Raw genomic sequence first — 15,082 nt, forward strand, 5'->3', positions numbered from 1 at the left:
GGAAGGGATGTGAAAACGGGCTACAGAAGCAGATAAGCAATGATTAACAGTTAACCTGGGAGGGGGTCTCTGGCTAGGCTGCTCCTCCCAAGTCATCTTGCCCTTATCATATCTATGATTCCATTTCTGTCCTGCTTTTCTTTTCTTTTGTTTTTTAGATTCAATCATTGCTAGATATGGGTTGGTTTTTTTTGTTTTTTGGTTTTTTTTGCCATTTTACTGTTCATATTTTTGATCACCTTCTTAAAGAAGACGCTTTAACATTTCATATAATGCTGGTTTGGTGGTGATGTAGTTCTTTAAGCCTTTCTTATCTGGGAAGCTCTTTATCTGTCCTTGGACTCTAAATGATAGTGTAGCTATATAGTGTAGCTAGATAGTGTAATCTCGGTGGTAGGTTCTTGCTTTTCATCACTTTGAATGAGTATTTCTCAATAATCCCTTTTAGGCTGCAAAGTTTCTTTTGAGAAATCAGCTGACAGTCTTATGGGAGGGCCCTTGTAGGTAACTAACTACTTTCTCTTACTGCTTTTAAGATTCTCTCTTTGTCTTTTACCATTGGCATTTTAATTATGATTTGTCTTAGGGTGGACCTCTTTGGGTTCATCTTATTTGGACTCTGCACATCCTGGACTTGAATGTCTATTTACTTCACCAAGTTAGGGAAGTTTTCTTTCATTATTTTTTAAAATAGATTTCCAATTTCCACGCTCTCTCTTCTCCTTCCGGCACCCCGTGATGGGAGTGTTGGTACGCTTGAAGTTGTCTCAGAGGCTCCTTACCCTCTCATTTTTTTTTTTGGATTCTTTTTTCTTCTTGCTGTTCTGATTGAGTGTTTTTTGCTTTCATATATTCTAAATCACTGATTTGATTCTTGGCTTCATCCACTGTACTGTTGATTCCCTGTAAATTGTTCTTTATTTCAGTTAGTGTATCCTTTGTTTCTGACTGGATCTTTTTTATGGTTTCCATGCTTTTTTAATGCTGTTGAAGTTCTAACTTAGTTCTCTGTGTATCCTTACAACTGTTGTCTTGAACTTTGCCTCTAGTAGCTTTTGTGAACTTTGCATCTAGTAGCTTGCGTGTCTCCATTTTGTCTAGTTCTTATTCTGGAGTTTTGTTCTGTTCTTTCATTTGGACCATGTTTCTTTGTCTCCTCATTTTGGCAGCCTCCCTGTATTCATTCTGTGTATTAGGTAAAGGTGCTACGTCTTCCAGGTTTGGTAGAGTGGCCTAATGTAGTAGATGTCCTGTAGGGTCCAGTGGTACAGCCTCCCCTATTACCCAAGCTGGGTACTCAGGGTGCGCCCACTGTGGGGGCTGTGTACACCCTACTTTTGTAGTTGAGCCTTGATTGCTGTTGGCACATCAAAGGTCAGCCACTGCATGGGTTCTGTCCAAGGTCACACAGCATAAGCTACAAAGTGATCTGCAGATGGCTGTTACTTGTGCTGGGCTTACAGGTGGCCAGGTGAGGCTAAGCCGTGAACCAAGGCTGGCTGCCAGGCCTGAGGCCATTTAGCAAGGGGTATGAGGCTTGCTGAGGCCAGATGCTCCTTGTTTGAGAGGATTTAGGAAAATCTGAAGCATGAGCCAATACAAGCCATTAATATGGAAAAGCCACTGGCAACAGTTTTGGTTATCTTTCCATTTTCTCCTGTAACTTCCCTCATGTGTTCTCTATTATTCTTGCATAATAAGTGGCAGATTAATGCCTTCTTATATATATTGCTGTTCTCCCTTCCTGTGAGCTTTTTACTTCAAAGGCATTTATTTGTATTGCTTTCATCAATTTCCACCATTTTGTGAAATTCAAAATATCATTTCCATGCATATGAAAAAAGTCATCCATTTTGAAGGTGAATAGAATGTGAGGCTGTTGAATATATATATATATATATTTTTTTTTTTTTTGTAAATTCATGACACCAGTGTGTTACAGTTGTATGAATACAGAATTAGTCTGGCTAAATGACTGCAGCTTCCCAACTACCTTGGTGTATTGCTAAGACTTTTAGATCTTTAGACATTTTTTTCTTTTATGCATACTTGGCATTACACTTCTGAAATATACTTATTTTATATGTGCAAAGCATCATATTACTAAATTTATAACATTTTAGTGAACATACTTTTTCTCAGTGGTATAATTATCAGTACTTTTATATTTTTTTTTTCCTTTTTATTGAATTTATTGAGGTGGCGCTGGTTAACAAAATTATACAGGTTTCAGGTGCACAGTTCACAACACATCATCTCTGCACTGTATTGTATGCTCACCACCCGAAGTTAAGTCTCCTTCCATCACCATTTATTCCCCCTTTACCCTCTTCCACCTCTCTCCACAATCCCTCCCTGCTCTGAAATCACCACACTGTTGTCCGTGTCTATAAGCTTTTTCTTTTTTCTTTTTTGCTCTATCCCTCCACGTCTGACCCACCCCTCCAACAGTCCCCTGTAGCTGTCATCCTGCTCTATGAGCCTGTCTCTGAGCCTGTCTCTATTTTGCTTATGACTTACATATTGTTGATGCCCTGTCCCAATTAAGTAATCTATATGTAAATGAGATATATAGTAATTTTGACCAAAAATTTACTTTATATTGAAGACACTGTGCTTTTTTATACTATTACTAGCATATTTTTAGCACAGAAATAATTATAAATAAAAAAAATTTGTTATATTGTCGTTTTGACAATATTTCTTATATTGAAATTTTCACTGAACTAAGTTTATATATCTTAGGAACTAGAAATTTTCCCTTCATGTGTGCCAGAAGAGGAGCAAGTAGTTTTGATAATGAAATGACCTTACAAAACTATTTCTAGTGCAGCTATAATAATTAAGAATTGAATTGAGAAGGAAGGAGAAGAGAATTAGTTGTTTTTCTTCTTTGAATATTGGTATTTTGTGTAATGATGGCAGCAGAAAGCTACAAGATCATTCTAATTTACCTGTTGTTTTTTTTTCTGTGCATTATCTAGAACTATATATTTTAATCTGTCATATTCAAAATAATGGAAATATGATTTTTATTTTCATGGTAGGAGATGGAATAAACTGAGACTGCAGGACAAAGCGAAGTGTCTGAAGCTTGAAGATGATTCTGAGGAAAGTGATGCTGAATTTGATGAAGGTTTTAAAATACCAGGTTTTCTGTTCAAAAAGCTTTTTAAGTATGTGCCATGTGTTCTTTCCTTTGTATCTGTCATCAAGCCATTGTGAGCAGATTAATATTTTAGGAGTTACACAGTAGTTACCTGTGGGCCCTTAGGTACTTGCAGCAGTTTATTGCAAATGCAGACACTGTCAAATGAAATTTTAGCCACATGCTGTTCATTAAAATTAGATGATAATAAATTGACTAAAGTGTGCATTGGGTATGTTTATAAACTGATGAATCTATATGGACCTACCTTAGCAGGCTAAAAGCAACATATTTGAAAGCCATCAACATTGAGTTATTTTTTTTTTGTTCTTAGTAATTTTAAGGAGCCAAATCTCTAATTTATTAAATCAGATTAACTAAGCAAGAAGAGTTGTATATTAAAATCAGCATTGAGAGGTTTTCTTCTGTGTGGAAATAGAAAACTCTTTAGATTATTTTCAGAGTGCCCTATTTTGTACCTAAGGGTGTAATACTGAGCTGACCAAATGCGCATCTAAATATTTTATGCCCGTGTTCTGATGTCAGAAAAGATGTAGGCAAACACCTTCAGGACCAAGTTGCTATTTGAATCTGGCTATGTTTCATATGTGAGGTGGCCTCAGTGCTATAGATAACTGGACGATGCATGCCTAAAGACTTCAAGGTCTGGGCAAGTCTCTCGTGATGAATGTAAATACTGAGGCATGTTTTCAATCTCATCACTCTCGGGACTTACTTAACAAGGTACTTCAGGAAGACTTCTTAGATGCGTATAGGAGGTTTAAACCATTAAATAACTTCTTTTTGTCTCTTGTATTATCACTTGGTTAGTTGGGTGCAGGAAGCAAACTTCTTTCTTCAAGATGGTTATGTTTAATGTTCTTCATAGATTTGTCTGTCAGCCATGCTTTAAACATTTGCAGGATGTCTATTGAAAAAACATCCTTTTTATATTTCATCTCAAAGAGTTTTTATTTATAGTTTTAATTTTTCTTGGAGTGTTGGGGAGAAAACAAGGATGGGGAGAGTTATTTTATCCTATCAAATATATAGGAAAGCTGATTCTTAATGAAGTGTCTTGGTTGGGTTGCCAAACTGGATGGAAGAACTGTAAAGAAATTACAGATATTTTATAGCTTGGAGAGATGGCTACTTAGTTTATTGCTTTTTCCCCAAATGAAAATTAAGTATGGGAAGGTAAATGAAGACATTTGTTGGCAATTCTTTCCATCTTAGCTTTCTTCTCTAAAGCAGCTGCTTATTAGTAACAGGTTAGATAATATCAGTGTTGTACTAGCAAAAGGAATACCCCAATTACAGGTTAAATTGACTTATCAAAGATAAGATACTTTTACAGGTATAATAAATGATTTGGCAAATACCCTCAAAACTCAAGTTGAATGTGCATTTTTTTAATAAATGTGAGATTTTCTAGCAAAAATTTTGCAGTTAGTATAACCAGACGTTGCTTATTAAGAATATATATGATTCAGTGATTGGACTATTACCCTTACTGGAGTTAATTTAAACACGTTTGTTAGTTTTTTAATTTATCTTGATTGCACATTCCTGGAAAGTATTTTGTTTTTCTCTCATCTCTCAAAAACAGGATTTAAATATTTCATAAATGTTATAAAACTTCTCCTGTTCCTTTTTCTTCTGCTGTATGAGAAAAGTAATAGGATTGATTGTCTCTATTTTTCTTCTATGATTAAATTTTAGGTAGGCCAATTTAATTTTAAACTATAGATATATATTTTTACTGTATTTACTGTACTCTGTGGAATTAAATTAACAGGGTATTGTACACAAGGGAGTCAGAAAGTGCAATTACCCATTTAAGTGCTGTTTTCTGGAAGATCATGTTTAACTTTCAAAATTCTGTTTTGAAAGTTTGCCCAGCAAATGCATTCATTTGTGTAATTGAGCAATTGAATGACAAACCTTACTCTTCTGACTTACCTTTGAGCTACACTAGTAAATACATTCTTGGATTAGTGTGACAATGCCAAGATATACCAATTATCTATGGTTATTTTGTGGTGTTTTGGTGTCATGGGAGAAGCATTGCATAATAATTGCTTTGCTGTTGTACAGTAGTTTGTAAAAACGTTTAACTTGCCCTAAAGACCCCCAGCAGATGCCTGAAATTGTGGATAGTCCCAAACTTTCCCCTTTTCCCTCCTCTTTGGCACATCTGAATTGCCAGCATCACTACTTTTGTGCCTAGGAACCATTATTAAGTAAAATAAGGTTGACCTGAACACAGGCTCTGTAGTATCTCAACAGTGGATGTGGTAGCTGAGAGAGCTAAGTGACTAAGGGGAGGGGAGCATTTATAGTACATATGCACCGGACAAAGGGATGATTTATGTCCCTAGAAAAATGGAATGGGAAGACCCTAGATTTCATCATGCTACACAGAATGGTGTGCAAATTTAAAACTTATGAATTGTTTATTTTTGGAATTTTCCATGTAATATTTTTGGACTTTGATTGACTGCAAGTAATTGAAACTGTGGAAAGTGAAACCACAGATAAGAGGGGGACTACTATACATCAGATTTTTTGGAGAGTTTTTTGAATGCATCTTTTTCCAAAACTGGGAGTAATGTAAGTTAGCCAGTTCACAGCCAGCTCTCTAGAACTGCATTTCTCACTTTCAACACAACTTGTATTTCGAGTTGTGAATAATTCTTTCTTGTCAGGGCCATTCCTTTGCATTGTAGGGTGTTGACCAGCATCTTTGGTTTTTACCACTACATAACAATGACAGTTTCTCAATTTGTAACAAACAAAAATGTCTGTAGGTAGTGCTAGATGTCCCCTAGGGAGCAAAATAGCCCTGTCCTTGAGAACCACTGGTCAAGATTATCTGTAAAGTGGTTTGGAATCTGAGGTTCTGGACTTCAACCTGGCTTGCTCATTTTTTCTCAGCAGTGTGACCTTTGGCAAGTTACTTAACCTCTCTGTGCCTTCATTTCCTAACTGAAAAATGGGCTGGTCACCTCCCTGCAGGGTGGTTTTGAGACTATAACCAAATCGCATGGCCTGGTGCCTCCCTGGCAGTAGGCTCTAGGTACGATCCTTTAGTGGTTGCCATTATTCTCTAGTTGTGTGCAACATGTTAGTGGAACTTACACTTCTTCCCAAATTAAGTGATCTTTTATCCATATTGCACTTACTATGTTTTGATTTGTAATCCTTTTTTCCAGTGTGCAAGCAGCAAAATTATCCTTCAGAGTTTTGCTTACATGGCAGATAATTATGGCAACAGTTGAGTCAAGCTTTTGGAACTGATTTGCAGAAAATGGGAAAAGTTAATAATGACATATTTACTCAAAGAAGATTAAGTAAAACTAGTTCAACAGGGACTGAAGTTCAGAGCGAGATTTTAGATTTTAAGTAGACATACTGTGTGCCAAATATATAGTAAACTTTTGGTCAGTAACACAATAAAATCATTTTCTTTTGAGGTGGGAGGCTCATTAGACTTGGTATTTTCCTTGGAAAAAAAAAATCCTTTGGATTTCATTGTCTTTTAACTCAGGTGTGTTTTGCTTTAGATTTTTTTTCTTAACCTTGGCATTTAATCTTTATACCATTCTGTGATGTTAAATCTTTCACTCCCCCCAAAATTTTTTGCCTTATTTTTTTTTAAACTTCATCTTTAGATTGTAGATTAAACATGACATTGAGAAAAGAACTTTTTTTAAAGAGGGGACTGTGTTATTCTCTTTGACCTGTACTTCTTATTTATAAATTTTAATAGCTCTGGTATTTTTCTAGCTATGAAAAAATCCCTGAATCACATTCTGCTTTAAAATACCAAAAAGCCCTTTTGTATTGTTGAGTCTTTAAACTGTTCTTTTTTGCATCTGCTAGTAATATGACAGAATCATGTTATGTATTAATTTCATTAATTTATTAATAAATTATTAATAAATTTTATTAATTTGTGAGGAGCTTTATTACTCAGACTTGTTTATGGCCTAAAATTTAATTTAATTTTTCTTATAAAAAATGATAATGATTATCGAGTGACTTTTCAACAGTATATGCTGTAAATTGTGGCTTTCTCTGCCCTGCTTTTTGATGCTGTGCATGCCTGTTTTTATCATAGAAAAATTATTAGAACTTAAAAAACTAAAAATATGTAAGATATTTTCCAGAAAGATACTGAATAAAAGATAGTAAGTTTATGCTTGTTTACCAAGCTATTTTTAATGTTGTAAAAAATAAAACAGTCTCTACTTAACCCATCTGTCAGTTTAATTAGAAATGTGTTAACATTCTGTAAAGAAAAATTTGTGATTTTATGCCTAGGTAATCAAAAATGTATAACCTTATAAATATAATACTCATGTAAAACACACATCCGGCTTGTTTCTCTGACTGTTACTAGAACTTAGTGAAATGATTAATTCATGGGTACTCTCTGTTATGATCTGTATTATCCACCATTTGCCATTTTCTTTTTCTTTTTGGTGTTTGTTGTTGTAGGTACCAGCAGACAGGTGTTAGGTGGCTGTGGGAATTGCACTGCCAGCAGGCAGGAGGAATTCTGGGAGACGAAATGGGATTGGGCAAGACCATCCAGATAATTGCCTTCTTGGCAGGTCTGAGCTACAGCAAGATCAGAACTCGTGGTTCAAATTACAGGCAAGTGCTCCACTGCAGACTGTCAGTCTGTGGAGCTCAATTAATATTTCATCAGATGTATTGCTGTGGAGGAGGGTCTTGTGAATTATTGATGACATTTCAATTACAATATTCCTTTAATTCTTTTAGTGGGGGACATCAAAGAAAAATTTTTACGAGACAATGGAGCTGTAGGGCAGGAGAAATTAAACATGTAACACTTTTAATGAATTCCAGGCATTGAGCCTTCATTTTGCAGATGAGCCCCACTAGATATTTTGGGTCAATACAGTTGTCTAAGGTTAGCTTTTACAAATGGATTGTTTACAAACTCAATTATGTTAATATCAATAGTTTACACAATATGGAATTTTAAATTAGACATAATACTTTTAGTTCCATTTATTAAATTTTATATTAAAATATTTCTTTTGGCAGGAGACCAGGTGAACATTACAGTAAGTACAGAGTCTTTTCATGGGGAAAGTTGGAGCTTTTGGAGAAGCCATTCTCCTGAATTTCTTTTATAATCAGTATGCATGAGAGCATTTGTAGATAGCAGTTTTCTTTTTAATGAAGTTACTTATCTACTCACTATGCTTTCTGCCCTCTCTCCAAGACTAAGAATTTTATATAAATTCTAAGGCCAAAACCTAAATGACTATCTAAAATGCTAAAATGATAGAAAACTATGTTTAGATTTTAGTCTTTATTCTCTTTAGGAATTTAAATAAACTATTAAAGCTATAGTATTCTGAAAGAGGAACCATTTTAAGCTGTTAGCTCAGTATGGTAGGACTGAAATACTTTATGTTGTAATCAGTGCAGTGACTCTTTCCATATTTAAGCTGTAAATTTGCTTTATGTGATCAGTATTGGTAAAAAATAATAGTGGGTAAATTAGGAGGGTTATTTAATCTTGAACCCAGTTAATCTGAGAGCTTCTTAGATTCCAATAGGTTTTTCTAAGGAATAACAGAAACACATTTACCACCAGATGGGTTATGTGGTAGAAACGTCATGCACTCTCTAGGTAAGATTTGGAGACACCTTTAAAATAGTATCAGTGTGCCTAAAATGAGCCACTGCAGGAAGCTCCTGTGTTATATTCTGGTTCATCGACAGACAGGTGTTTAGTAGATAGCCAAATACAAATTATAAACTATTAAGAGCTTTTTATTTTAATCTTCAGAGTTTAGTGTTTTGTTTTTAATCCCTTACTCTTGTATTAATTTTTCAGACCTACCCTTCTTATGAGGTGTATTTAAAGTTTTAGAATATTTTAGAAATACATAAATGTGGGAAACATAAAATACATTTGGAGATTTTAAAATACTAAATATTTTATTGTTATTACAAGGAGGTTGGTTACATTGAAGCAGAGATTTTCCTTCAAATATTAGAATTCTGTTACATTTTGCCTGGAATCAGGTGAAGTCATTCCAGCCTAAGGGAAAAGTGAAGTTGAAGATGTGCATTTCATGTTTTCTTTTCTATGACTGCCGTTAATTAGTTTATTATTTGTAAAAACGCTTTCTGTGTTTTAAATAAGCTCTTGATGAGACTTACTCTGTAAATCTTTTTTTTTTTTAAATGAATAGAATGCTCTGAGCTGTCTCAAATGTTTTCTATTACTGTTGGTTTTTTTTTTTTTCTTAAATGATTTCTGGGATTTTCTTATTTCCCATGTCTTCCTTTCCTTTTCTGTTATCATGAAACTTGTGTGGAATCTAGTACTCTGGGCCTAGGAAACCTAAAGGCATCCCTGCAGTGTAATTTTGGTCTAAAAATTAAAACGTGCTCTCTTGAGTAGTGACAGTCCTACCAGGAGTAAAGTCAGGGCTAAAATGAACAACAGCTGTAATCAATTAACTATCAATGCTCATACCCTCTTTTTCCATAATGAAATAGTGTGGCATGTTGGACTATAGCCCAGATTATCTTCATTAAAATAGTATTGGTAGAAGGGACTGCCCAGACTGTGGTTATATATCATAAAAACAACTGGGCTCTTTATGGAGAGAGGTGTACTGAGGGGTCCCCTCCACTTCGTGGGCCAGAGCAAATTGTTTAGCACTTTTATAACGTGTCCTCCTTTGAAACTAAATGAATTTGGAGTTTCCCTCTATGTTTATATCCTAAGGAAAAAGGGTCAGATGAATAATCAAATGAAGTTCAAATAGAATTGAATTGTCAAGGGCTGTGAGTGGGCCTTCATTGGCTGTGCACATTTCTTCTGAACTCCTACAAGCTGTAGATTTTTGGGCCCTAATTTGAGATGGTTTTAGTGTTGCAATTTTAAGGTTTATGATCATTAAAATAGTAGAGATCTCTGGGATACCAAGAAGAAACTTTATAGTAAAAGAAGTTTTTGGGGTTTTTTTTTAATGTGTTTTGAAGAAGGAGAAGCATATTACATATGGTTAATAAAAATCTATCCTGGTTGTGTTCCCAGTTTGTAATGTACATACTATCTTATTTTCACTTTGCTGTTCATATTATGATAGACCACCCCACCCCTAGGTTTCATGATGGAGAGGAAATAAATGATTTATCTTTCAAACATTAGTTAATACTTTAAAGTCTTGGTTATTATTTAGTAAATTCCTAATTACAAGTAAATGGCCTGAAAAAGTTAATAAACTTTCAAAAGTAAATATTTTTGTAATTTTTGAGAGGCTCTAGGTTATGAATAGCAGATTTCTATCCTACAGACTGAAATATTTGACCCTGGAACTATTGGCTTGTCCTAAATTCATTAGGTATAAACAGTGATAATCAAAGATGAAAGGAATTGTAGCCAGTTTGGTAATTGATACTGTAATCACTGTAATACATTTAGCCATTTCGAATGGCATCTCACCAGTGTTGAGGGTTTGAAAAGGGTAGTGTCATTGATGTGACTGTTAATGGATTTGATGCCCCTTCTGTGGTTCAGAAACAATGAAGGTCTGCTCCTCAATGTCCACTCAGTCTGAAACCTCCACCGTCTTCTGATAAGGGGAAAATGGCAGAAATTAAAGGGAGTAATAATGTCAGATAGATGTTCAGCCAGAATAAAATACTGGCCTTAAATGACAAAATGTGAGTCATTGCAGCGGTTTGCAGAAAGCATGTTAGAAAAACATGCTGTATAACCTAAATAAAAACATATGTGTATTTATTTGGAAATGAGTTTGTTTTTAACTATTTCAGACAGGTTTTATCGGTTGTTTCCTAATCCTTGTTAATTAAGTACATATTGATGATAATTCTTGTTTCCCTTGGAGAATAATGCTGGTGCATTTAATCCTTTTACAAAGGAATATTGTCTTGGAAGGTACCAGGGTTGAGTCAACGCCCTCCCCTGGAAGCCTACATGGTACCTGTCTTGGTGAGAAGCAGAGAATTTATTAGGAGTTTTGCGGCAAGTGTCAGAGCTCTGGCTTCTGCAGTCTCAGCCCTTTCTGCAGAGCAGGAGGTGGGACACTGTAGCTAGAGGTTGAAGGGATCAGGGGTAGATGGTGGCATTTTGTCACACTGGAATATAAGAGTAAGCCTCATTTAAGTTACAGCTTGTTTTTTTATTAGAACTACAAGGTATTTTCCAGTTTTGCAGAAGATTTTTGCACACAGTGCTTGAAATATTTAAACGTTTATAATTTTTAATTTTTTTAAATTTTAATTTATAATTTTTTAAAGTTTAGTATCATTGAGATGTAGAAAGATAATAAAAATCACCCATGATCCCCCAATTCAGAAATGATCTCTTTGAACATTTCAATATATTCCAGTCTTCCAACAATATTTTCATTTATTAAAACCAATATTCACTAGTTACCTCCTGTGGTTTAGGCATTGAGATCATTTGAAGAGACACACTCTCTCTCTCTACTTTCAAGGAGCTTAGGAAAGCTCTAATACCCAATTGCAATAAGGGATACGATAGGGTTACTATGGTGTTCTAATTAGTGTGGATGCACCGAAGAAGGGTCCTTAGCCCTCCTGGAGAGAAAAGGACAGAGGAGATGCTAAAGAAAAAGCCAACATCTGAAGGACAAATAGGTAACTAGGATAAAGCTAAGAAGGGGCAAGGCAAAGGATGAGAGATCAGGGTTATGTTCTTTGTAGTAACTGAAGACAGTGCTAGCAGGTGGAGTGCTGAGCCTCAGGGGCAAGTGTTGGGATGGGTCAATGAGAGGCTGAAGGGGTAAGATGAACAGAGGTCAGATCCTCATGGGCTCATAGGCCAGGTTACAGTGTTTAACTTTCCCAGGAACAACAGGCAAACATTAAAAGGCTTTTTAAGCAAAGGGATGAAGCATTCAGATTTTGCTTTTTGAAATGATCAGGCTAGAATGTGCAATAACCCAGGTAGGAGATGATAGTGGCCACAACTGGAGTATCAACAGGATAGATGGAAAGACAAGGTGTCTTTGAGAGGGATTTTTAGGAGGCAGATTTTATTGGAACTCTACAGATTGTGGATATGATAAAGAACACGAGGGGCCGACCAAGGATGAGGCCTGGATTTCCAGTTTGGGCACCTGGAGAATAGGTGACAATTCTTAGGAAACATGAGAGGAGGGCAAGGTGGGGGAAGATGATGCCATGGAGACATATATGTGGAGATATCAGCCAGCAGATAGACTTCCAAATATTTTGGAGTTCAGGAAAGAGACCTGGGCTGGACTGGAGACCTAGAATTGGCATCATCAGTGTAGAGAGTAATTGAAACTGGGGGAATTGAGATAACATGGGGGAAGTATGTGCAGTGTGCATCTAACTTTACATATTCAACACCAGTGTTGGACAGAAGAAGGTAGGAGAAGGGAAGAATGACAGTTTAAAAAATGCCATTGAGTGCTCCAGAATGAGGGAGAGGTCGGCCATTTGGGTCTGCAGTCTTGGCTCCCAGTTGACTCTTGTAACAGGAACTGAGGGGGTCTAGTGTTGAAGAGATTCCTATAGTTAGTATGACTTGCTTAATCATCTCATGCACTTAGGTGAAGCAGCCACGGTGATGGGAGTGTTGCTGCAGTAGGGCACAGGCTCAGAGCAAGGCAGAACGATTAGTCTCATACTAGAGAAGGGACACTTGTTTCATTGTAACAGGAGGGAAGTGGAGGGCAGGATGGTATAGATTCAGTCAGGTACCCATGAGGTACAATGCATCGGGATATTTTGACAGTAATTAAATAAAACCTGGTCTCAAATTGGGTTAAATGTTCACAGTATGTGTGCTATACCTAGAAACCACAGGAGTGGGCTGTAGACACAGCATGATCAATATGTTGGAGATGTCATCAGGGACCCAGGTACTTAAATTTTCCCCTACGGCCAGTTCTCCTTGTGGTCATAAGATTTCCTTGCACTGTAGTCCAAATGCTCAGTGGCCATTGGGCTGTTTACATATTCACAAGCAGCAGGAGAGACCTAGAGAGAAAACTCTCCCCTCAACCTCGGAGGTACAGTAGTCCCTCCATATCAGAGGAGAATATGTTCCAAGATGCCAGTGGATGCCTGAAAGCTTGGATAGTACTGAATCCTATAGATACACTGTTTTTCCTGTACATACATACCTCTGATGAAGTTTAATTTATAAATTAGGCCCAGTAAGCAATTAATAACAACTAAAAATAAAATAATTGTAACACTATATTCTAATAAAAGTTAAACAAATGTGGCCTCTCACGCAACATATCTTACTGTACTGTACTCACCCTTCTTTTCCTTGTAATGATGTAAGGTAGTACAGTGTGTACATGGTGAGATGAAGTGAGGTGAATGACGTAGGCGTTGGGACGTAGCATTAGGCTACTTTAAGGGTTACTTAAACACAGTACTGAGATACTACAATAGTCAGTGTGATAACCCAGATGGCTACAAAGTGACTAATGGGTGGGGAGTGAACACAATGTGGATACGCTGGACAAAAGGATGATTTATGGATAAGCCGGACTGAGAATTCATCACACTACTCATAACAGTGTGCAATTTAAAACTTATAATTTTTTTTTCTGAAACTTTCCATTAATTTTCTTACTGAAAGCACAGAAAGCAAAACTGCATATAAGGGGGGACTGCTCTAAGTTCTTCCTTACACTGATGAGCCAGTCTTCTCAGGCCCCTTAGGGGACTGGTGAGCATTGCCAGGGGAATGGTGTGTGCCGGCAGTCTGGAGAGGAACCAGGATTCCTGCTTCTCCCCTCTTCGCTATAGCCAGACAAAGCCCAGAGTCCCATCAGGTCCACGTCTGGGAAGGAAGAGTGGATACCTGCACAAAAAAAAACGGTTAGGAAGGAGAGAGAGGAGAAAGACATGTTCAGATAGTGGTCATGACCAATCTATCAGTTACCTATGTGTAAGTGAATTGGGGTGATTCCATAAATAATTTTGTTTTTTAAGAGACTTAACTATGAACATTTTCCTGGTTTTTAAATATTCTTCAAAAGGAATATTAATGATTATGTGATATTCCATCTTATTTAACAAGCTTTTATATTATTTGCTGTATGGTACTGTTGGAAGCATGTTATAGATATTAACTGATTTAATCTATATAACCCTATATGATCATTATATTATTATTCCCACTTCAAGATGAGAAATTGAGGTTCAGAAAGATTAAATAATGTGCCCATGATCACAGAGTTAATATATGTGCAGAGCTGGGATTCTGACCCAGGCAGTGCTCCTAACCACTGGCCTATGCTATATTAAAGGATGGGATGGTTTATTCGACCCTTCCCTTATTTGTGGATGTTTAAGTAGAAATAGGAAATAAATAGAGAAGATAGGCCCACTTTTTCTACAGTGCAAATAATGCTGCGATGTGTATTTCAGTACGTAAGTGTTTCTTTGGGATTGCTGGGTGAACATGTGACTGTTGTTAAAGCTCTTACTATACAGTGCTCAGCTGTTTTCCACAAGAACAGAGAAGGCTGCAGTTGACTGGCATGGGCTTGTTCTAGAAATAGTAGCTATGATGATCCTCCACTTGTTCTTTACCACATAGAGGAGCAAGCAGCATGATGTTGTAAAAGAACAGGCTGCAGCTTTCAGAAGACTGACTTGTAGGCATTGCCCTCATCTCCTGGTAACCACACTTCATTGGACACATCAACCTTATGGGTTTCAGACACTGGAGCATTTTTTTGTCCTGCTTATTTTCCAGGGCTGTGAGGTTGGTTGAAATTCTGTGGGTGAAAACTTTGGTAGACTCTAAAGGGTCAAAGAAATGAAAGATACTCTTATGTGCACTTGGTTTAGGATACATTGTACAATACCTTCACTAATTGGGAATAAAGGAGG

General features: G+C 36.5%; 1 protein-coding gene across 3 annotated transcripts in view; it reads left to right on the forward strand.

The window, feature by feature from the left end:
• The window catches only part of ERCC6 (ERCC excision repair 6, chromatin remodeling factor), an 84,013-nt gene that overhangs the window by 34,904 nt on the left and 34,027 nt on the right, over window positions 1-15,082 (forward strand). For 2 of the 3 annotated variants that reach the window (XM_054572368.1, XM_054572370.1), the window contains 2 exons: window positions 3,048-3,176; window positions 7,652-7,810. In XM_054572368.1, coding sequence (XP_054428343.1) covers window positions 3,048-3,176; window positions 7,652-7,810 — 288 coding nt within the window. The remainder of the gene's footprint in view (window positions 1-3,047; window positions 3,177-7,651; window positions 7,811-15,082) is intronic. The other variant, XM_054572369.1, reaches the window with a different exon arrangement.

The sequence above is a fragment of the Pteronotus mesoamericanus genome, unplaced genomic scaffold, assembly GCF_021234165.1.
Source record: "Pteronotus mesoamericanus isolate MK-2021 breed Mesoamerican mustached bat unplaced genomic scaffold, CSHL_Meso_final contig_230, whole genome shotgun sequence".
Taxonomy (NCBI): Eukaryota; Metazoa; Chordata; class Mammalia; order Chiroptera; family Mormoopidae; genus Pteronotus; species Pteronotus mesoamericanus.